Source organism: Astyanax mexicanus, chromosome 8, assembly GCF_023375975.1.
Source record: "Astyanax mexicanus isolate ESR-SI-001 chromosome 8, AstMex3_surface, whole genome shotgun sequence".
Lineage (NCBI taxonomy): Eukaryota > Metazoa > Chordata > Actinopteri > Characiformes > Acestrorhamphidae > Astyanax > Astyanax mexicanus.
The window spans coordinates 55,262,359-55,287,123 of NC_064415.1; the positions used below are offsets into that span (position 1 = coordinate 55,262,359).

A 24,765-nucleotide genomic window follows, 5' to 3' on the forward strand; every position below is an offset into this window, starting at 1 on the left:
TGGTGGAATAACCCTGGTTTTTAGTCACAGTTTATATGCATCATGGCATGTTCCAAATTTTTACATAATAGATATTATTGCTTTTAGAAAAATGTGTTTTGGGGAGCAGGGGTAGTACACTATAGGGCATTACTTTTCTTTTATACTTTAAATCGTTTTGAAACCAGTACTTTTACATTTTTACTTAAAGAGTAAAAAGCTTGAGTTGATACTTCAACTTCTACAGAAGTATTTTACAATTTTAAACTACTATATATACCTACTATGCTGGAAACCTAGTACTAAGTACTGTGTGGAGGATGGACTATTAGGAACGGAAACATAATACACAGAAAAAAATGGTGCATAAAATTTACTTTAAAAAAAGGTTCGCAATATTCTGCATTTGCTTTTTTTTTAAGTAAATTTAATTTCAGATAAATTTGAGTTACTTTAGCTCGGTTTTATGACTTAAATGTTACATAGAGTAAATAAGTGAACTGAACTTCAGTCAGTCCTTTCTTTTAGTAAACTTTACTTAATTTCTGCATATACAATACTACCTAATTACAATTACTTAATTTATACAATATTACTCAAATATTTTATGATACATAATATATTACAATTCCTGAAATTTAAATATTTTTGTTAAAACACACATATTACACTGTCTCAACACATGGACGGCATCTAATACATTCTTTATACTAATATACTAAAAATAATGTATTACATGTCATCCATGTGATGAGACAGTGAGACTTGGTCTGTTTACAATATAAATCTTTAAGATTATGTAAATATTTGAATGTGTGTATTATTTGAGTAATATTGTATAAATTAAGTAATTGTATTTAGGTAATATTGTGTGCAGAAATTAAGTAAAGTTTACTAAAAGAAAGGATTGACTGGAGTTTATTTACTTATTTACTTTATGTAACATTTAAGTCTTGAAACCGAGTTGAAGTTACTTAAATTTATCTGAAATGATGAGCAAAAAATGATTATTTACTTTCCTATCTTGTTGCCATAAAATGCAAAAGCTGCAATATTCAGCATATCAATAGCATATTGAAATTCCCTGTGTTCTGTTGGCCACTCCCCCACAAGCAAAGGCTTATAAATGGTTCTTGACTTATGTCCGGTTCAGGACTTATGTTCACTACAGTGGACAAACTTTAATTACCAGGTCTCAGGAGGATTTACTGTATGGTGGAGGGTGGAGCCTTTTCACTGAGTCACTGAGTCATAATGTAATGTAACCTGACAGATGGTATCAGCAACAGAGAAACACAGTCACACCCAACAGCTCCCAATAGAATGAGGCCTATTTTCTGAAGCTGTGTAAACGATGTATTTTGGCAGAGCACACTGGATCCGTACACACAGCTGATGAGTCAGATCCTATCTCTTATAAAGAGATGTTTAAAGTTTAATTAACCCCCTAATTTTACCTTTAGGTCCATCTGTCCTGGGACCGAGGGACCCCTCTGAATGTCACTGTGACTGTGAGTCAGCAGCACTGGAGGCAGGAGACCAGCAGGGGGCAGGCCTGCCTCTACATCTCACCTGGACAGGTACAGCGGGGCATTTACACCCTACTATAAAACATACACATGAGTCTACAGTGCCCTCCATAATTATTGGCCATTGTAGTTAAAATGTGCTAAAAACCTAAAAAAAAAAAAAATGTTATTTTACTCTGAAAAAAGCATAGAAATAAAAAAGCAACATTCAACTGAAGTGAACGAAAAAAATCCTGACTAAGAAATAATTATTTTTCATAAAATGACCTGTTGCACAATTATTGGCACCCTTGGTTAAGTATGGAGGAGTATATAGATACAGTTGGTCTCAAAGCATTTAACATATTAACATTTATTAATATTATTTATTTTTATTTTTTCTTCTGTAGTCTCAGGCTATATGTTATTTCTTTCATATTAAGTATCACCAGTATATTTATACATTGGGACAGTGGTTTTAAGCCATTTTGCAGTTATATATCCTAAATTGCAGCTGCAAATGAAACTTAACCCTCCTGCTAGCCTCACAATTAGTAACACACTTCTAGTCTTTGGATCAATATGATTCCAGTAATTTATACCTCCAGAAAATTATTATAATTAAAGATAGTTAAACATGTTAGCAAAGTTAATTCACCAGTTTCTTTATGTTATTTGACAAGTTATCAGTAGTTCTGGCAATACACGTATTTTATTAGTATTATATTTAGTATATATTAGTATATTAGTATATATTTATAAGTATTCTAAGTATTGTGGTGTTAAGACAGGGCCTAAAGTTAAGGAACAGTTAGAGAAAGATTGTAAAACTAAATGTTTTAGAACATTATTACCATACAAATATAGTTTAGTATAGGTAATATATTGATACTTATGTATTATGCCAATAAAACAGCCTTAATAAAACAGACATTGAAGCTGAACTCATTAAAACATTTTATCTTTTACATATCGTCTACGATATGAGAAAATACAATAAATATGAATCACAAAACTCAATGTCAACTATTTTTTCAGAGACTTTTAAAACTGAATGGGGTCAAATTGACCCCAAAGATAATAGAAGGGGTTAAAAGAGAACGATCTGGTTCCTGTTGTCAAAACCCTAAGAAACAGCTCCCAACAGCGATACCAACGACTAACTGACTAACTGATGGGCATCACAGATATCCTCCCAAACTCCACCCCTTTAGAAACGAAACCGTTTACATCAGTGACGCAGTCACAGCATTCACACTGTTTAACCCCTTCAGAACTGAATTATATTCTAGTGATGGAAAAATATTAGAATGTTTTTTTTGTCTGTAATGCACACAAAACAAGACTCTACAAGTCTAATATAAACCCTATGTAAAATACAATTTAAATTATTTGTTTTAATACATATTACATTGGAATGTTGAACTATTTTATTTAAGATTTGATTTCACAAACAATCCCTAAACAGGTTAATTAATTGTTCTGAATCACATATAATTAGATAAAAAAAAATAGCTTTGGGCTCTCTTTAGCTCTTTGGTGCTGCCATGTCCTAATGCTTGAGTGTTTTTCCAGTGCAGTGGGAGGAGCTAAGCTACTGTTTCATTGGCTGGTTCATGGTCTATTCTAATGTAGAACAGGTCTCAATTACTGTTATGTGATTTCCATTGTAATGGGCATCTATTTTTAATGTACTGAAGACGCATGCTGTATATTTAGCTATTGATAATATGAATTAATAGCAAAATAATTTTATTTAACAGTATTCAGTATTTATTTTACTTGATTTATCCTCTGAATGCTAGTGTAGATTAGATATTAGTTTCATTGCATTATTAAACAATAGTTTATTATAATCATTATAAGCTTTTATAGTAAAATGCAGTAAAATACAGTAATTACAGACGTGTGATTCTGCACTGCAGATGCAGTCTGTGCTCCCTCTGCCGAACGCTCGAGGATGCGTCTCAGTGTCTCAGGAGGGAAAATCTTCCTACTCACAGAGTGCTGAGCTCAAGTGGAGTGACAAGAGGATCACACAGAGCCTAAAATACCAGGTAATGTATCGTATTGAATTTTGCCTAGAAAGGTTTTGATAGGTCTGTAGTTTACTCTACAGTATTGTCGTATAATAGTAATACTGATAATGATTATGGTCAAAAATCAGTGGTATGCATTAAAAGGAAAAAAGTGAATAAATAGATGAATAAATAAAGTCAGTATACAGGAGTCTCACATTCATATTACACTATTTAGATCTCTATGAAAGTGCAGACTCCAGTACCTGTGTAAGATTTTGCTGTTTTGAACAGAGAGGATCCAGAGGGATGCACACTGTCCAGGTGGAGGCAGGGCTCCAGAATGTCTCTCCCAGCCCATGCCCCTCCCACTCGCTGGTGGCCCAGATGCACACAAACCTCAGGGACGTACTGGAGCACCATGTCCTTCTGGGGCTGTGTCCTTCACAACCTGTGAGTAGACACATTTAAACATAAATTAACAATATCTCCTGTCCACTTTATTAGAAACACACACTTACCTTGTTCCTCCACACTGATCCATACACTACTGATAATCAGGACCCAATCGAATGTTTCATATTAGTATATTACATAGTCACACAAAAAAAGAAAAAAGACAGAAATATATTACCATATATATTTAAAGTCTACCTTAAATCATGCATATAACTAGTGCTGTATTTAAGGTGGAATACAAATTTCGGAAGACAACATATATGTCTGTCATTCGATTATTCAAGTAAAGGAGAAATAATAATAATAATATTAATAATTATTGTGTTTTTTGGTACAGAATTATTCCTTTTTGACATATTTTTATCATCATTTTTATATTGTATGCAGATGTCCATATCATAGTATTTGTTATTTAATATTTGATAATTGTGGTTTAAGCCTAATATATCAATAAAAAATATATCAGTTGATCTGATTATATATTTATTTTTATGTACATGATTTCATATGAATTTATGATTTTTTTTTTTTTACAGTTCTTGAACCTTGATAAACAGCAGAAATGCAGATTACTTGACAAATTAACAGTCTTTATTTATTCTGCTTTAGTAAATCAATCTTCAATTTTGTGGTTTAAATAACTTGATTGCTGACTTTTTGTGTATATTTAGAGTTCAAATTACTTAAAATAATGTTAAAATTCTAAGTAAGACTGAATAATCTTTTTTTATTCCTGAAATAAGTAAAACAATCTACACCTATAATGCTTAGTAAAAGAAAAATCCGATTTATTGCCTTGAAATGAGAACATTTCGCTTGCCAAGAATTAGAATTTCTGCAGTTGTGGGGGAAAATCAACATTTATTCCATGTATTCCTGATTTACTTCATGTATTCATAATCAATTATACTGATTATTCCTGTTAATCATTCAATATTCATCCTGTTAATCATTCAATCAGTATTTTATCATTGAGTGTTATGTGAACTTATATTCTCTGATAAGGCCATTCATTCAGACTTAAGGGCAAAGATTATAAAAGCAGGGGTCTGCCTGGAGACTAGCGGGTCATAGCAAATGGTGTTTTCTGATTTATGAATTATTCTCTCCTAAGGAATGGAAATTAAGTTTGCCTGGAAACTGTTTTGTCATAGTAAAATAGAGCTTTCTGATTCATGAATTATTCTCTCCTAAAAAGCTTATCTTCTGGTACGTGCAGTTTCTGTTCCTCTTTTTATATTTGGTAGTGACCTGTTCCAAAACAGATCACGAGGGGATTGCCTCATGTATGCAGGGGGGGACTGTATAAAAATGCCCAGTCGACACAGAAAGGGGCTTTTTCCGATCTTTCCTGACTTTTTTTCATCTTCATTCATTGCTTTGCTTTTCCTTTTGCAACTTCAAAATAAAAACCTTCTCTTTTTGGCATCCCGGCTCGTTGACTGTCTTTGTCGATTTCCACGACACAGTGTATTACAGGAGTTGAGGACAGCTTGTGGTTATTATGGGTCTGTTTGATTTTGATGGTAATCAGGGTGTTTCTCTCAGGGAGTATCTTGGTCTGGATCTCACCGGGTGAACTCAGGGAAGGACGTGCTGTACAGCCGGACCGGTCTGTCTCTGTCTGGTCAGGCCGTGCAGCACAGCACCTTCATCCTGGCTCTCAGGAACGCCAGCAGCAGCCAACGCAGCAACTACTCCCTGCTCACTGAGGTCAGTGTGATGCTCACTCAACCAGATAAGAATTATCTTGTTAGCAATCTAGTTAAAGGTAAGGTATAGGGCTGAGAATCAAAATATTTCTTTTTTTACTGATATGTAATGACCTACTTCAGTTTTATCAGAGAATATAATCAAGAGGAAGATGGATGATCACAAACCATCAAACCACCAAACTGAACTGCTTGAATTTCTGCACCAGGAGTAAAGCAGCATAAAGTTATCCAAAAGCAGTGTGTAAGACTGGTGGAGGAGAACATGATGCCAAGATGCATGAAAAAAACTGTGATTAAAAACCAGGGTTATTCCACCAAATATTGATTTATGGACTTTATAAATATGAACTTGTTTTCTTTGCATTATTTGACATATATTTCAGCCATTTCTCATTTTCTGCAAATAAATGCTCTAAATGACAATGAATTTGGGAGAAATGTTGACCATAGTTTTTAGGATAAAACAACAATGTTCATTTTACTCAAACATAAACCTATAAATAGCTAAAACTTATTTTTAAAATCCTATAAGCAGTTCTTTCAGAAAATTCCTTTATCTTTTAGACTATTTTTTTTAGACTATAATTTTTCAGCACATTTCCGCGAGGCTTAACATATTGTTACGTGCTATATTGTAAGGTTAGGCCACATTTTTGACCCCAGTATATCTGTGCATTTCAGTGGAAGTTGGGGAACTGGAGCATTGAGTTGGGAGGCAGTGGACATTCATCAGTCAGGAGCACAGGCCTGCAGGTTCAGGCCAAACTGGACCGTTCTGAGCTCTTCTGGCTGCAGACCATGATGGGTAAACGCTGCTTACAGGCTGCTGTTGGATACAATGGAGGTCAGTTTACACTGATTTATATTAGCAGCCAGAAAAAAACATGTATTTCTATACAGTATCAGTTAAAAGTTTACAGTTCTAAACCTATTAAATGGCCTTTCATTTTTTTTTTTTTTTTTTATATATCTTGACCCAGACTTGTCTGACAACCTCCGAACGTCCCTTTGTATGGATGGACGCCACTGGCTGACCTTCAAGGCCCAAAGGGAAGGAAGTGGCATTGAGAATGAGACTCTTGCACTCGTCTCTATGGGTACAGCCAATCAGAGCCTTATATTCCAGGCCAGGGGTTGTGAGGAGTGCTTACAGGGAACAGAGGTGAGAATTAAAAGAAAGTAGAATAACAGATTTTATATCATTGAAAAGTTACTTTATTTCAGTAATTTAGTTCAATATGTGAAACCCATATTATAGCTTACAGTCAATAAAAACCCAAAAATCAGTGTCTCAGAATATAAGAATATTATATAAGACCAACTGGTGCTTTTGGCAGTGTGGGCAGTGTGCCAAGTCCTGCTGGAAAATGAAATCCCCCTCTCCATAAAAGCTGCACTGCACTGACTTTAGACTTGATAATAAAACACAGTGGATCAACACCAGCAGATGACATGTCTCTCCATTAAACCATCACTGATCATCAGTAAATTTTACATTTCATTTAAAGTAAATCAAGGGAGCAGAGTCTGGAGGAAGAGTGGAGACACACAGTCCAAACTGCTTGAGGTCTAGTGTGAAGTTTCCACCAATCAGTGATGGTTTGGAGAGACATGTCATCTGCTGGTGTTGATCCACTGTGTTTTATTATCAAGTCTAAAGTCAGTGCAGTTTTGTTTTCCCACAAAATCTTAAAGCACTTCATGCTTCACCTCTGCTACTGACAACTTTTATGGAGATTTGTAGATTTCATTTTCCAGCAGGACTTGGCACACTGCCCACTGTGGCAAAAGTACCAGTTGTTTTTATATAATATTCAAATTTTCTGAGACACTGATTTTTGGGTTTTCATTGGCTGTAAGCTTCATAATCATCAACAATAAAGGAAATAAACTCTTAAAATAGATCAGTCTGTGTGTAATACATCTATATAATATATGAGTTTTTCTTGCGGTCATATTCATGATTTTATCGGTGAGTGTTCACTGGGTCAAGTGTGAAGATCAGGCAAGATGTTCCCAAATGTTTGCTAGGAACTTGGACCACCGTAAATCTGCCACATTCCTCCATAAATGTTACGTTTTCTCGTATTATCTTCGCAGGCACGGCTCCAACAGCTGGGGTCACACGTAAAGAGGAAACTGCTGGACAGAGTTCAGAGACTGCATCATCTTCTGCTGGAGTTCAGGAGACAGGTTAACGGGATCTTTAGAGAAAGCACACAGGAACACTGTTAAGAGCTTGTCAAGATTTAGAGGCTATTTAGAACGCTTTTAGGAGTTACATAATGTCTCTGAACTACATTTTAATTTAAAAATCCATAAATAAGTTGCAGGGAAGGAGGAAAGCTGCATCAAAAATATGAGTGTGTTCTTTGGAGAGTTTGTCGTGAAGACAGCACACTGTGTTTCTCTGCTTATCTACATTTTTTAGGGGGAAACGCACTGTACACTTTATTACAAACCTTTATCTTGTACTAATGCCTATTCTGCACTCTGTGAGACTGTAGATTCACTGTATACATAGACTGTGCAAAAGTCAGAGACCTTTCTTCATTACAAGTTCTTTATTCTTTACTACATATCTTTGAGGTTTGGTAGAAAATTGGTTAAAAGAACATCAAGTTTCCATAACTGGAGTTAAATTTCTTATTCCATCGTTTTTTCATTTATTTTAAAATGCCTAGTTGTGGTCTTCTAGTATGAATGAATGCCATGTGAGCTGTTTTTTGTAAAACCAGTGCTCTGGTCATCCGGTATAACGCTGCTTTGGTCTGGGGCAGCATGAATATTCATACATGCAAACACATCACTTTTGATTGGCTAACAGCACTGCGAGGCAGTAAGAAGAAAAACAGTTAGAAATGTTTTAAAATAAAGATATTTTTACACTAATAACAATAATAAGTCTTTGCAATGTCATATGTTACTTTACAACATGTGTAATAATGCCCTGCTGAGTGCAGTTCAGCCTATACTGACCTAGTCTTAAAGTCTCTGTAAAACACCAAATCCACCGGAGATCCTATGTAAACCTATTTAAACACACGTTTAAGGTTTTACATTTAACTAGTGTAAACAGAACTGTTGTAAACATACACCTACCTATCTTAATTGTACTTCACTGGTGGTGTTTTTCCTCCATAGACAAATTCTAACCATTTGTTTCTTAGCTCTGAATTACTGGGTAAAGCATATAAATAAACACTGATGTGTTATTCGCACAAATAACACATGAAATTTGTATTCTGTACAGGCTGGAGGCAGTGCAGCCTTGCAGGAGTTGAGTGACTGGCCACTGAGACTGACCCAGAAGGCTGAGAAACTGCTGTTGCAGAGGGTGGCCTTGCCGTGGACCGTGTGGACCAACGGACCTCTACGCCATGCCCTGAAACACAGCCTGCCACAAACTCTGCACTTCTTACATCATACCTCTCAGCTCATCCAGCAGGAGCTCAGAAGTGAGTAAAATGAGTAAAATCAAGTGAATATCTCATTTTTACCCCTCGCTCTTGTTTTTTTTTGTGTTATGCTGCATTTACACAGCTTTGTTGTGTCGACAAACATTGATCTATGTCCCCATCGAACGCGATGCAAGCGATAAAGCAGCCGGATGTGTTTTTTTTTTTATTATGATTATTTTTAAAAAGAGAAAGCGTCAATGGGCGACAGGCAGCGATGTGGCGCAACACAATGCGATTTGAAGCGGGTGGTTTAAGCGATGCAAGAGAGTTGACAAGAGCTCAAGTTTATGCAAATTAGCAGTGATGTTCGGCAGCGACTACCAATCAGAAACAGATTCTCATACATCCGGCCTGAAATCGCTAAAATCTGGTTTCGGTTCCTACTGAAGATTTGTTCTGAAGCTTTGGGAGGGCTTAACTCATTTATTAATAGAATAAGCCTGTTTAAACCCATTTTTTAAAATTTTCATTGGTGTACTTAAGTTAGTTTCTCAGGGGAAATCTGTAAAAAATATTTCACACTTCTACTCAGTGCTAAAACTCTTGCATCTGGATTGCAATTGAAAAAAACAGTATGTTTTTTGGCTTTCTCAGTCACATGACATCGCGTTCAGTAGCTCCTCCATTTCCACTCGCTGTTGTATTGTTTACTTGGATCTCTGTGAAAATGTGAGCCTAAAGTGTAATTACGGTGCACGGCAGTGGACAAATAAGTTATTTAATTAAACACAAGGAAACGAAACTCACGTGATGTGAGATGTGGATCCGGACAGGACTAAAATTACCGGAGGACCACAGAGTTCAGTGAAAAACAGCCGATAATTCAGCCTGTAATTTTTTTTGTCAGAGGACGTCTGAGAAAAACACATACATGGTTGTTCCGGATGGAAATAAAATCACAGAGGATCAAAAAATTAATCCTGTCCAAGTAGGGCTAAAGATACTGTGTTGTGAACATTTTAGGTGTGTACGTGCAAAATGGAGGGATAAGGTTAAGTAGTCTGGAAAAGGGGTGAAATGGGATTGGGTCATTTGTAAGACATATCAACTCAAACTTATGTAATATGTGATGTATTGTTTTTTTAGTTTAGAATGAGAGATGCTACGCTAACGTTGCCAACAGACACTTGGCAACATTTAGCATCATCAATCTCATTTCAGTAAATACACACCCAAAATCGAAATTTGTTTGCTTAAAATCTGCCACAGCGCTACGCAAACAATGAGAGGGAGCATATGGATGCTGTTTAACGTACAGCGTAACTGCAGAGCGGAGTGGGGGTGGTAACTGGACTCCCCTGCTTAAATTCAGGCTAGGCAGATGGCGCGCATGCAGATTGTCAAACTGCAAGACTAGAAGGCCTAAGCAAATTCTTTATCCGTTCCTGCATTTATTACACATGACTGAAGACAACTTGTTGAATCTGGGGAGTCGGAGCAGGAAAGCAAACAGCCAGCACTGCAGCGCTCGGGGACTCCGACACACCTGGTCTAGATTTTCCACATCAGACCTGCCGGCTACAAGCAGATTTATCTAATAAATCTGGAGTCTTTTCACTTTCACAAATAATTTCATTGACTATGGCTGAGCGGTGGTTTCTGAGGCTCATCACTGAGAACTTTCTCTAATCTGAACACGATTTGCTATCAAGCAGTAAAACACAACACAAGCTGTTTATTTCCCTTCAGTTTCAACTAACCTGCGTATCCAGCTGCTTTTCAGCAAAGCCCTTTAACCCCTTAAAGGAAAGGCTGCCATATTCACTGTTAATAACAGCCCTCATATTCATTATTGTTACTGTTTAAAAATGGTTAAATTACACAGACCAAATCCAGTCAAGGGAGTCAGTTAGCCAATCAATCAGTGGATGAGTTAATAAATTAATTAGGGATTGTGCCAGTCAGTAGGTCATTTAGTAAATGATTTAGTCAGTCCTCGAGTCAATTACTGAGTCAATTTGTCAGTGAGTTAGTAAGTCAGTAATGATGAATCAGTGAATAAGTGTGTGAATGAATGAATGAATGAATGAAGGAGTGAATGAGTGAATAAAGAAGTAAGTGCTTGAGTGAGTGAGTAAATAAGTAAGTGAATGAATGAATGAGTGAATGAATGAATGAAGGAGTAAGTGCTTGAGTGAGTGAGTAAATAAGTAAGTGAATGAATGAATGAGTGAGTGAAGGTGTAAGTGCTTGAGTGAGTGAGTGAGTGAATAAGTAAGTGAATGAATGAATGAATGAATGAATGAATGAGTGAGTGAGTGAATGAAGGTGTAAGTGCTTGAGTGAATGAGTGAGTGAATAAGTAAGTGACTGAGCAAATGGGTTAGTGAATGAGTAAATAAGTGTGTGAGAGTGAACGAGTGAGTGAGTGAGTGAATAAGTAAGTGACTGAGCGAATGGGTTAGTGAATGAGTAAATAAGTGTGTGAAAGTGAATGAGTGAGTGAGTGAGCGAGTAAATAAATAAGTGCTTGAGTGAGTCAGTAAGTCAATGAATGAGTGAGTGAGTGAGTGAACAAGTGAGTGTGAGTGATTGAGTGCTTGAGTGAGTGAATGAGTGAGTGAATAAGTAAGTGAGTGAGTGAACAAGTGAGTGTGGGTGATTGAGTGCGTGCGTGAATGAGTGAATAAGTGAGTGAGAGTGAATGGGTGAGTGAATGAGTGAGTGAGTGAGTGAGTGAATGAGTGGTTGGTTGGTTGAGTGCTTGCGTAAGTGAGTGAGTGAATAAGTGAGTAAATAAGTGAGGGAGTGAATAAGTGAGTGAATAAGTGAATGAATAAATAAGTGAGTGAGTGAATAAGTGAATGAGTGAGTAAATAAGTAAGGTGAATAAATGAGTGAGTGAATAAGTGAATGAGTGAGTGAATAAATGAGTGAGTGAATAAGTTAGTGAATAAGTGAGTGAATACGTGAGTGAATGAGTGAATAAGTGAGTAAGTGAGTGAGTAGGTGAGTGAATAAGTGAGTGAATCAGGCAGTCAATAAATCAGTCAGTGTGTCTCAGGCCTGTGAGTTTGTTCTTATGTGAAACCCTGTGTAGGTTAGTGAGTATGTGCTGTGCTGTGCTGTGTTTTTTAATGTTATTTTATGCACAGAGCCCCTGACCACCCTGGCAGAGGCTTATTACGACGTGACGGGCGAGCGTGTGGACGCAGCGTGGCAGGAGGGACTGGAACTGTGGCGCAGGGAGCTGGAGGAGCTCCTGCCCGCCATCCTACACAATCACCACCTGAGAACACCATCCCTGAGCGTTCTCCGCACCACGATCGCCGCACTGGACCTGGTGAGATAGCAGCCGTTCATATGGTTTGGCAGCGTGGTTTATCTGAACTCCAGTCCACTGGGCTGGACGCTCTCGGTGTGAAATGTGTGAAAGAGCTGTGTGGTGCCATGTTCTCCAGGTCAGCCAGCAGACAGTCCACTGGGCCGAGGCCAGGTTGGCTGCAGTTTTGGTGGGAGTGAGGAGGCAACTGGCCTACACATACAAGTTCTCGGAAAGGTGGGTTGCAGATCTGCAGTGGCTCTTGTCAGTTGTGTAACAGAAGTACAGCTAAACTGCTGGATGAAGAGTGTGATAATGGAGTGGTTCACTTCCTATAAGTGTAGATTAAACTGGATTTACAGCTACTGACATTTATATAATGTGGAGTGAGTGTACCCTTCGGTGCTAAAATCAATAGTAAATCAGTGCAAAAGACAAGTATTTTGATATAATTCTATTGTATAGTTTGATCCTCACTAGCTTTCTAACCTAAATACATAAAAATATCACATATCACTTGAATAATCTATCATTTTGAGGTCATTTTGGCTCAGCAGTCGCTGAACTTTCCTCCAAATGTGCTGTGATGCTGTGACTCGCCAATGCTGCATCATCAGCAGTTTAAAAAGAGGCGGAGTCTGACTTCACATGTGTTGGAGGAGGCAGTTGAGTAGCAGCTGATTGGGTGGAACAATTGGCTAAGCTAAATTGGGGAAAAAAAAAAAAAATTAAATATATAAAAATACAGTAAAATTTTGAGAATAAATAAAGTGATTCAGTGTCAATTTGCTGTAAAATTTGGTTTATTATTAAAAAAACTTTAATACATGGCAGATACCAACTGTATAACATTTACAAAAAAAACTTTAAATTGAAGTATAACATTCCTGTTAAGCTATTTACACCTCTAAATTTACCTCAGGGTAAATATTGAAAAATATATTGTTATCAGGGTTTTTTTTTTTTACATTTAAACAACAAAAATCTCTTTCTTGAGGGAGACCTTAATATATCTGGCTCAAGTCAAAACCACTGTTAACAGTCCTTACTTGAAAAGTTATTCTAGAAATAAGTATTTCTATACGAGGCAAGGTGTGTAAACTGTTGTCTGCTGCTGTTAAATGTCCTGTATTGTGATCACACAGTGAGCTATTGTTTCTCTACCAGCAGCAGGGAGATGAGAGAAGTGACACTGAGGCTTCCTCTGCCTCAGACTCCCTGGGTAAAAGGCTCACCGGGGTCCGGGGTGGTCCAGGTTCTTCTGGAAGAGTTCCTGCTGAAGCCCCTCCTATCTCTAAACTCAGCCAGCCTCACAGCTGAGCTCTACAGGCTCAAGAGGAGAGTGATGGACAGTCCATTCAACCGTGAGTCTGTCTGATATTTTCCTTCTTTCAGCATTAAAAAAACGAAGCTCACCTGGAAGCCCAGGGGCTGAAGCAAACAGTCCTACTGTTAGAGAGTTTTACAAGCCACTGTGGTCTTTCCAGGACTTGCTCATTAGTGAACTGATTCATTCCTGGAAAGCTGTTCTGCTGTTTAAAAGCTGATGTTAAAAATAAAATTACATTGAAATGATAAAAGTTGTCTACCAGGAAATCTGAAGTCATCTAATGTTTTGAGACTCTGTATATTGTTGCTGTCCAGTGAAAAACATGTATCTCCAGAGCAGCAAATATACAGATAAAGAGAGAAAAAAACCTTCCTAACTTTTAATGGAATCAAAGTAAAAAGAGTTTATTTTTTAGGGCATTTTAGAGAATTTTTGTTGGTCCGTTCATAATAAAATTTTGACACAGTGTAAGGGACAGTTTGTGTGTTCAAATTATGTAACAAAGTAAAAATCGACAAAAATGGAGAATGTTGGACAGCGACAATATGTTTCTGTGTGTATATATATATTAAACTTACATGCAACAGTAATTCATATTGAGTCCCATGACTTTTGCCAATTTTTCCATGGAAGCTAAAGAATGCTGCAGCAGACCTGAGAGTGTCTGCACACACGGACAATTTTAGCCGGATGCCGCCGGTCGCAATCATTACCACCCGCTGCATTGTCCACTGTATGATGTATTCCCATTTCATACGTAACATTATGCATCGGGGAATATTAAATGGCTAAACAACTTTGGAAATGAAATCTCCTCATATCCATCAAGCACCCACTACAAGACTTCACCTGGAAAATTTTAACCTGACAAGATAACACCTCACAACGTATACAGATGTTGGTGTCCCCAAGTTATTCTCAGTGATCAGGGGTGGATTAACACAAAGGATACCCTAGTAGTCTGCAGCCTTGGGGCCCATGCAATGATTAGGGCCAGCTGATTGGCTATGATTATTATTATCTGCCTTGCCCCGCCTCTCCCAGCTTCGCGCTTCAGTCAGAGACCTTATATATATATAGACAGTTATATATTGGGACATATATATACATTTTATATATTACTTTTGGTATGTCAATGTATTATAATATTTGCTTTGAATTATTTGCTTCAGGTATGTGATATGTGATATATATCTGATATCTATTGATCTCTCTTCTCCAACTAGATCAAGCGTTCCTGGTAGCAGATGAATTTGCTGTATCATTTGAAGGACAGCTGTTGGAACTTCCAGCTTCCTGTGATCTTCTACTAGCAGTCGACGTGATCAGCAACACTTTCTCCATCACTCTGAAGTCTAATAAACCAAAACAGCACTCTCTAGTGGTTCAACTGAACAACACCACCATCACAATCCATCCTCATGCACAGGTATGTGAGCACAATGTCTACATTCTATTATTTAACATCTATTATTCTATATTAAAAATATTCATATGCTTGTTCACTTTAGTGTCCTTACATGCGGTCACTTTTTTACCACAACACCCATCCTGGATGGATCAATACAGAACAAAGAAAATCATTAAAAAGTTACTTTATTTCAGTAATACAGTTAAAAACAGTTGAAACTCATATATTATGTAGATGTATTACACACAAAGTAATCTATTTTAAGCGTTTATTTATTTTATTGTTGATGATTATGGCTTACAGCCAATGAAAACCCAAAAATCAGTGTCTCTAAAAATGTTAATATTATGTAAGACGAGTTGGTACTGTTGGCAGTGTGGGCAGTGTGCCAAATCCCGCTGGAAAATGAAATGCACTTCCCTCTGCTGACAACTTTTATGGAGATGCAGATTTCATTTTCCAGCAGGACTTGACACACTGAGTGGACACTGAGTATATATTTCCCCCTAATTTGTTTCATCAGGTGGAGGTCAACTGTCGGACCATTCATGCCCCCTTCACCAACCCTGATGCTACTATAACGAGGGAGCTAAATTTGCTCACTGTGTCCAATAGAAGAGGACTGTTGGTGTCATGTGACCCCTCTCTGAGCATGTGCAGTGTAACTCTGGATGGATGGCTACATGGTAAGTAATTGTCTCAATGTTGTGTGTATTTAGAAGGTTTGCTGATTACAGTTTAAAGAAACTGTAATCAGCTCTGGAAAAAAAAAATAAGAGAACACTTCAGTTTCTGAATCAGTTACTCTAATATTGCTATTTATAGATATGTGTTTGAGTAAAATAAGCAAATAAGCATTTTATTTTATACGGACAACATTTCTCCCAGCATTTAATTACAGATAATGAGAAATAACAGACCTTTCAGACCTCAACTAATGCAAAGAAAACAAGTTCATATTCATAAAGTTTTAAGAGTTTAGAAATCAATATTTGGTGGAATAACCCTGGTGGTTTTTAATCACAGTTTTCATGCATTTTGGCATCATGTTCTCCTCCACCAGTCTTACACACTGCTTTTGGATAACTTTATGCTGCTTTACTCCTGCTGCAAAAATTCAAGCAGTTCAGCTTGGTGGTTTGATGGCTTGTGATCATCCATCTTCCTCTGCATTATATTCCAGAGGTTTCAATTTGGTCAAATAAAAAACACAATATAAACACAACCTTGGTTGTTATGTATACAGTTTCTTTTTTAAGTTTGTTTGTTGGGAGCAAGTTTTTTTTTTTTTAAAAACAAATTCTGTGATTTTGGCCTATAGTAACTGACCATGAGTAAAAGAGCCCTACAGGAATTGTTGTAGTACATCTGTGATCATAAATCAGCCTCGGCAAGCACAGCCAAAGTGACGTATCTGGAGTCAAAATGACCAGGAATGAAAAACGAGTTCTTCTAAAAATAACAAACCTTCATATCTAACTTCATCTGTTGCCTTGATGCTATCAGGGATAGCCAGTGGACTACTTGGCACCAATGACAACGAAGCAGGAAATGAACATCCTCTGCTGGATGGCTCCCAGACCCAGAGCCTGGAAGAATTCACTCTGGACTGGCAGGTAAAAGACCTTTCAGTGATCAGCACACAGCTGTTTACCACATGAGACTAAAGGGCAGCAGGAACCCGTGGCCATTTGGCATTCCACCTCCACACTGTGTTGTTTACAAGAGGTGATTACAAGCCGTGAGTCATGTAGCTGTTGCTGAAGCTGTGGGTCTCGCTCGGGTTTTCTTTAATAGCTTTGTTCTTCACTGTAGAATTTTATACCCTGTTTATTCTGATACAGCTAATCGGATTACAGACGGATCACGCAAAGGCCCGTTTCCACATCATTTCACTGTTTAGTTTAAGCGCTGAAAAGTGGACAGCACAAAGAAGGACTTCTCTAGAGCATGGTCTGGCATTGTGTGAAGTCTATATTGTATTATAGTGTTGTGTATAATGTTTATTTAAGCTTATTAAAATGTGTATTGTTTTTAATATCATTTCTATTGGGGAATAGTTTATTGTTTTGGATAATCTGTTGATCTGTCGAGTGTTTTGTAAAATGTATGGTGTAGTATGAAGTATAGATTTGTTAAGACTGTAGCCTAATGCTTTGTAAAAGCTTTAGCTTTGATAGCCTTGTGGGTGTAACTTAAGAGCCAGGTGAGCTCTGACTTTGGCAGATTGCTATTTTAAAAGTGCAGCGCTTCTATGTTTCTCAGCAGAGGAAACTGACCCGATCGTTCACGCACCTTCAGGGCGTTTTATTTGGTCTTCTGTTTACTGTTAAAGTTAAAGTGAAATTTGTGGTGCTTCATGTCCGTGTATGTGTGTGTGTAAAGATCAGTAGCGATGTATGAGTATTGTACTGAGAAAGTGCAGCACACCTGTGTAGCTGAGATAAAAATGGATGTTTGACTGTTGACTGTTGTCAGGGTTTTAATCAGTCAGTGGTGCACCTGTGTTTTCCACCGCCAAGATAGCAATACTCAAGAAAAAATTGACCTGAACACACCTCACTTTAAGACCACCACGCCCATCAGTGTAGATATATTCACAAGCACCGTTCCTGTGTAGAGTGTTGTAGACGGGTGTAAGATAGCAATGAGCAGGGGTGTACCCATAGTGTAGTGTAGTGACTATGTGGTGGATTTGTTTGCAAAATCTTTGGTGCATTGATGTGTAAAATCTGTAATTTTGTGTTTTGTAAAGGTTGTGATTTAGTGAAGTTTGGGGTGTATTGATTTGTACAGTCTGTCGAGTAGTGTTTTATATATTCTATAGTCTAATATCTTGTAAATTCTACAGTATAATTATTTGTATACCTGCAGTAGAATGATTAATGAAGTCTGTGGTGTAATGTGTTGTAAATTCCATGGTGTATTCTTTTGTAAAGGTGGAGTGATTTGTCTGTTGACCAAAATTTAAACCCCCTTTTTCTCTTTATACAAAATGTACTAAAATACATTTTCAAGTCAAGTCAAGTCAAGTAGTTTTTATTGTCAATGCTGCATATGTACAGGACATACATAGAATTGAAATTACGTTACTCTCCTTCCCAATTTTACAGCAAGTACAGATAATGGATAATAAAGAAAAATAAAGAAAAAGGGGGAGACACTATGTGTACAATACAGCAGCAGGGACACAGACATACATGAGACAGAATAAGGTGCAGTAGTGGTGGGGGTGAAAGATATATAAATAGAAATAAAAAGAGATAAATATATAATCTAAATCTAAATGAGTGGGAGACACTATATGTACAATACAACAAAAACACAATAGACATTTGTGAGACAGAAGATAATAGTGCAATATTAATGGTGATTAAGATCAAGTGACAATATAAATAGAACCCGTATAACAGTAGTGCAATGTTTTCTCCAGGGTCTTGATATTTGCTTATATACTGTAGTAGTAAACAAGCTTTATCCAACCAATATTGTATGAACTGGTTAGAAAATATTTTAAATAATAGAAAAATACAAGAAGATGAAGAAAGAAATGCCTCAGCTTTGGGTTGCAGTGCTGAATGTCTGAACACAACTTTTAGTGCTAAGAAAAGTGAAGAGAACCGGATCTGGGGACCACAGCACAGCAGGGCAGAATGTCAGACAGATTAGGGGATGGAAATGTTTATGGCCTTGTAAATAAGAAGAAGTGTTTAAAAAGTAATGTGATAACTGGGAGCTAAAGGAGATTAAAATAGGTTGGGGTTTTATGGTCTGTAGAAATCTGCATGTGCTGCAATCTCTCTATTAGTTTAACAGAGAGAAGAAGCAAGACTTCAGTGCAGAAATGGAGGCGAGAAATAACAAATAAGAAACAATGTCCTCATAGTTTAAAAACACTGCTTTGCTAATTATTTGGTGGTAATTATGTGGGGTTAAAGTCAAGAGCAGGACTATACAAGAATAAGGTCCCCTCCAAAAGTATCAGAACAGTGAAGCCGATCCCTTTATTTTTGCTGTAGAAAAAAATCTTTGGGTTTTATTTTAAAAATTGGAGTTTTACATTAAAATATAAATACAAAAAACAAAGAATTAACATTTCAGCTTTTATTTTTAGGTATTTACAACTGTTGCCCAGATGTACATTCTGATATATTCAATATTCAAACAATTTCAGATATGGGTTTTATCTGTGCAGACTGTTTATTTATAGTTAGAGACCTAACCAACATGAAAACCAGAGAGCGGTAAAAGTCTATGGGTGAAAAACAAGCTATTGTAAAGCTGAGAAAAGATGGAAAATCAATCAGAGCCATTAGAGCACAAATATTATCCATAGCCAGAACAACAGTTTGGAACAAACTGAAGCAGAAAGTCGTCACTGGTGTACTGAGTAACAGAAAATGATTGTGGTAGACAATGGAAAATCACAGCAGTTAAAAGCAGAAACATGAGTAATTGCTGTAAAGAAAGACCCTAAAACAACTAAGACTTTATGAACAAAAGTACAGAGGCTTTTCAAGAAAATGCAAAGCCCCATTAGCAAGAAAAATAGGAAGACCAGGCTGGAATTTGCCAAAAAGAAAAGGTTTTATGGGCTGATGAGACAAAAAAGTAACCTTAGCTAGGGTCTGTTCTCTTATACATTTCATTATACAATATACAGTAGTTCAGAAATATGTAAATTGGTTATAATTCAAGATTTAGAAATAAAAAGATGTGTAATTTTAAATCTAATATTAATATAAAATGTGATTTATTTAGATCAATTAATTGCAGGGCATGTAATTATTTAGTTTATTATTTAAATGCTTGATAGCACTAGGTAATATGATATAATAATAAAATATAAATATTATGAAGACTACTCTGCACAGGTGACTGGTCTGCTAGTTTCATTTAATACATCTCTCCAGCAGATAAGAAGATGATAAATCTATTGGATGCACAAAAACACATTTTTTTTAGATATTTTTCATCACAAATTCCTCCCACAGTAGCAGCTGCATTTTTCATTATCTGGTTTGATGTAAATCACTAAAAGCAGGAATCATGGCCTGCATAACTCAGTGGATACAACATACAGGCAGCTCCCGTTTTAGCCTGTTTATATGATCTATTACCACAGATTAATCAATCAATCGGCATTCAGACAACTATTTAAAACTCAGGACTGTTCTGGATACTGTAGGGAATGACGGGTCATCATATTTTGAACTAACTCTCTCACCTCACTCTGGATAAACAATCAAATATCCATGCCATGATCCAGGTATGTGCGAGTGTTTTTTTTTTCACACCTGTAGTTTTAGGTCCTATGATCCGGATCAGTTGATGAGTTTGTTTATTTGGAGCTTTTCCACCTCTGTTTGGTTTGGTTTCACACAGGCATAAAAACCTAAACGCATCAAAATGCACACCAAAAAAACATGTAAGGACATCGTCTCCTCTGATTGGTCAGAGCTGTCTGGCGCGGGAACAAGAAAGTAAATATTGTGAGAAGATCCTGTGTTCCAGTGTGTATATCTCTGCAGTGTGAAGCTGATTAACACAATGTGCATGTTTTTGCGTGTTTTTAATAATCGGAGTCGCACGGCTGCTAGCAGTGAACGCAGCACAGACCACGCTTAGTGCAAACAGCATGGAGCAGCAGAGACAGCGTTTGTTCATAGCTGTGGTAATTAGCGCTATCTGGTTAATATATCAGATTAAACTGCGCCTTATCAGTAGTTTAGCTAAAAAAAAAAAAAAGAAGTATTTTTGATATCTGGGTCTGATCAAAACCAGATCACATTCTCACCACAAGTGACCCGCTCTCTAGCTCCTCTAGCTGGTTCTGTTCTGTTGTTTAAATCCGAGTGCGATTTCACACCTGTTTAATCAAACCTCATTAAGAGTACAAACAAATCAGAGTCAGTTTTAACTGAACAAAATAGTTCTGGTGTGAAAACGCCCTGATTTAATGAGACAGATCTGATAATAAACTGTATAATATCACTGCTTTTACTACTGTTGATGTGCAGTACTGTTGTATTTGTATTATTAAACTATTCTTTAAGCCATATTTTTTATTGTTTTCCATGGTTTGAACATTTTTACAGAGACAAGCTTCTACAGTAATTATGAAACAAAGTTTACTCTTATTGTATAGGTGCTGGGAATGGGAATTTACAGGATGCCTGTGGCTCTTTAAACATTAAAGAAAATTGTTGTAATGGAGCTCAATGGACGATTTGTATTTCCTGCAGTGGAGTGAAAGTGAATTATTTGCTCCACCTGTAGGCGGGGCCAGAAGTGAACAATACCAACCAAATGTGGCCTAAATCAAAGGCTTATCTCAAATAGTCACAGTTCCCACACTTGATAATTCATGTTAAAAAGTCATGTTTAATCCAGTTTGTGATCCTTGCTGTAGGTGGATTCTAGCTGCATCAGTAGCAGAGAAAAGACCTGCCAGAAACAGACCCCGGTAGAATCCTGCACACTTCTCTTCTCCTCCACCACATCCCCCCTGAGCTCCTGCTTCAGAGTGGTAACTATCAGCCTCTACTTTAGACCATTTAAACAGTGATAAAGATAAATATTAATAATAACTCAATTTTAACTCAACATCTCTTTCTGATCCTCAGGTGGACCCTGATCAGTTCCTCGCAGTGTGTGAAAGGAGTCAGTGCAGCACTCCAGATTCATCCAGAAGTACTTTATGCAGGCTGGCTTCAGCCTACATTCAACTCTGCATTAGAAACTATGTTCCTTTAGAGTCGCCCATTCAATGTGGTGAGTACCTTTAATATTATCCTTCAGATTTACTGCAGTTTTTTAAAAAAAGAAACGTGTGTACTGGCCACTTTATCAGAAACACATACCGCCTGTTTCCACTCACTGGCCACTTTATCAGAAACACCCACAATGTAGGTCAAAGCACTGGCCACTTTATTAGAAACACCTACTGTACCTTCTGTTTTTACTCACTGGCCACTTTATTAGAAACACTTACAATGTAGATCCAAGCACAGGCCACTTTATTAGAAACACCTAATTAGTGTTTCTACTCACTGGCCACTTTATTAGAAACACCTACAATGTAGGTCCAAGCACAGGGCACTTTATTAGAAACACCTAATTTGTGTTTCTACTCACTGGCCACTTTATTAGAAACACCTACCTTCTATTTCCACTTATTGGCCACTTTATTAGAAACACTTACAATGTAGGTCAAAGCTCTGGCCACTTTAATAGAAACACTTACCTTCAGTTTCCACTCACTGGCCACTTTATTAGAAACACTTACCTTCAGTTTCCACTCACTGGCCACTTTATTAGAAACACCTACAAGTACCGTCTGATTTCACTCACTGGCCACTTTATTAGAAACCCCTACCTGCCGTTTCCACTCACTGGCCACTTTAATAGAAACATTACCTTCAGTTTCCACTCACTGGCCACTTTATTAGAAACACTTACAATGTAGGTCCAAGCACAGGCCACTTTATTAGAAACATCTAATTTGTGTTTCTACTCACTGGCCACTTTATTAGAAACAACAGCAGACATCACTGACATCCTTTACTGTTGTAGGGGTTTCCAATAATTTGGCCAGTCACTGTAGCTTTGTAATGTGTACTAATTTGCTGTTTTTATTTATTTTTATTTGCAGCATAACGAAGCCTGAGATGCTGATCCTGGCCAACACGAGTACAGCATGAATCACATTTACATGTTTGATACATTAAAAATTAATTGGACGGAGATTTTTTTTTATTTCATTTTTTATGTATTTTTCTTTCATTTGTATGTATAACAAAGTAATAAGTAATATGTAATAACCGTGACTCTTTCAGTATGGTGCCTTCTAGTAGACCTAAAGTCAGATTTCAGGATTAATGGGACTTTTAAACTAAACAATACAACATTATACAGAAATAACTGCCCTGTAACTAATTGATTATTCATGGTTTTTAACCTTAACAATAATCGCCTTCAGTTTAAAGACCACAGAGGGAAACTGGGCCTAAATGAACAAATGTTTTCCCTATTTCGTGTACCTGGCCTAAGGCTAGAGAAAACCTAAGGGCAGTAAAATTAACAAAAAAAAGAAAGAAATGTAGAGAACAAGACTTACGACTCGGACTGACGCCTCTGGTGGCCTGAAGTAAGGAAAAGAAGACATCATGTTCTCTACTTTTCAGATCTTTCCATTTGGAAAGAGAAATATTTTTAGAGTTGTTATCAGCGTCTGGCAGTGTCCACCTGCTCTTTAAAGCAAATGGGGAAAATTTATATCTCAGCTTGTGAAAATGTCTTTTCGGCAATAAAAGAGAAATTAAATGTGAAATAAGTTGTAAAAGAAATATTTCTCTTTATGCACCCTAACCTTCACTTTCAGCTTGTTGCCCTTTTCATCTGACAACTAATTGGAAGAGATGTGAAGACTGTAATACCACAGTTAGCAATAAGATATTCAGCTTATTAGTAAGTAAGCTTAGCTATCTGACTGGAACTTCAGTCTCAATCCAGTAATGTTTTTCTTATATGCCAAGGTAAGGGAACATTGAACATTTTTTTAATTACAGTGGGTATAAACAGGTGCATCTAAAAAAGATGTATTAAACACAGAAAGATCTATTTTAAGCGTTTATTTATTGTATTGTTAATGATTATGAAGCTTACAGCCAATGAAAACCCAGAAATCAGTGTCTCAGAAAATTAGAATACTATATAAGACCAATTGGTACTTTTGGCAGTGTGGGCAGTGTGCCAAGTCCTGCTGGAAAATGAAAGATGCACCTCTATAAAACAGATAGAAGCATGAAGTGCTGTAAGGTTTTGTGGGAAAACAAAGCTGCACTGACTTTAGACTTGATAATAAAACACAGTGGATCAACACCAGCAGATGACATGTCTCTCCATTAAACCATCACTGATCATCAGTAAATTTTACATTTTATCTAGGAAATCAAGGGATCAGAGTCTGGAGGAAGAGTGGAGAGACACACAGTCCAAACTTTCACAATGATTAATGATTTGTAGATGTGGATTTCATTTTCCAGCAGGACTTGGCACACTGCCCACACTGCCAAAAGTACCAATTGGTTATATAAAAGTTATATAATATTTTAATTTTTTGAAACACTTATTTTTGGGTTTTCATTGGCTGTAAGCCATACTCATCAACAATAAAAAAATAAAAAAATAAATAAATAAATGCTTAAAATAGATCACTCTGTGTGAATTAAATTACTGAAATAAAGTAACTTTTAATGATATTCTGTTCTATATTTGAGATGCACTTGTAATGAAAATTATTCAGTTCTGTCTTTCTGTGTTTTATTATATGGTGTCTTCTTTGTTGTGTGGTGCAATAAAATGGTTTGTATTGTGATTCTGAAGATTTTAATATTTATTTTTTTATATCAATGCCTTTTTATCAATGAATTACTTGATTGTGGTGCTTCTAGGACGAATATGAGTAAACATCTCTGCTTTGTTGGAGAGCATGCGGCTCGCTGGAAGTTGGATGCCAAGCTGTGTAAACAGGAAAACCTGGGCAGACATTTTAGCACAGTTAAGCCTTTAATTATACCTTAAATACATGTATAAAACTGTGTCGTCTGAGGAAAGCAGA

The 24,765-nt window shown here is 36.8% G+C and overlaps 1 protein-coding gene across 4 annotated transcripts in view; it reads left to right on the forward strand.

The window, feature by feature from the left end:
- LOC103023384 (uncharacterized) overlaps positions 1–24,682 on the forward strand; it is a 56,167-nt gene extending 31,485 nt beyond the window's left edge. For all 4 annotated transcript variants that reach the window (XM_049482962.1, XM_049482964.1, XM_049482963.1 and 1 more), the window contains exons 47-63: positions 1,443–1,559; positions 3,413–3,544; positions 3,800–3,958; positions 5,513–5,677; positions 6,361–6,523; positions 6,660–6,841; positions 7,780–7,872; positions 8,933–9,137; positions 12,236–12,423; positions 12,542–12,639; positions 13,573–13,766; positions 14,959–15,161; positions 15,667–15,829; positions 16,650–16,759; positions 21,556–21,672; positions 21,770–21,917; positions 22,798–24,682. In XM_049482962.1, coding sequence (XP_049338919.1) covers positions 1,443–1,559; positions 3,413–3,544; positions 3,800–3,958; positions 5,513–5,677; positions 6,361–6,523; positions 6,660–6,841; positions 7,780–7,872; positions 8,933–9,137; positions 12,236–12,423; positions 12,542–12,639; positions 13,573–13,766; positions 14,959–15,161; positions 15,667–15,829; positions 16,650–16,759; positions 21,556–21,672; positions 21,770–21,917; positions 22,798–22,802 — 2,442 coding nt within the window. In that variant the 3' untranslated portion in view covers positions 22,803–24,682. The remainder of the gene's footprint in view (positions 1–1,442; positions 1,560–3,412; positions 3,545–3,799; positions 3,959–5,512; positions 5,678–6,360; positions 6,524–6,659; positions 6,842–7,779; positions 7,873–8,932; positions 9,138–12,235; positions 12,424–12,541; positions 12,640–13,572; positions 13,767–14,958; positions 15,162–15,666; positions 15,830–16,649; positions 16,760–21,555; positions 21,673–21,769; positions 21,918–22,797) is intronic.
- Positions 24,683–24,765: the final 83 nt, after the last annotated feature.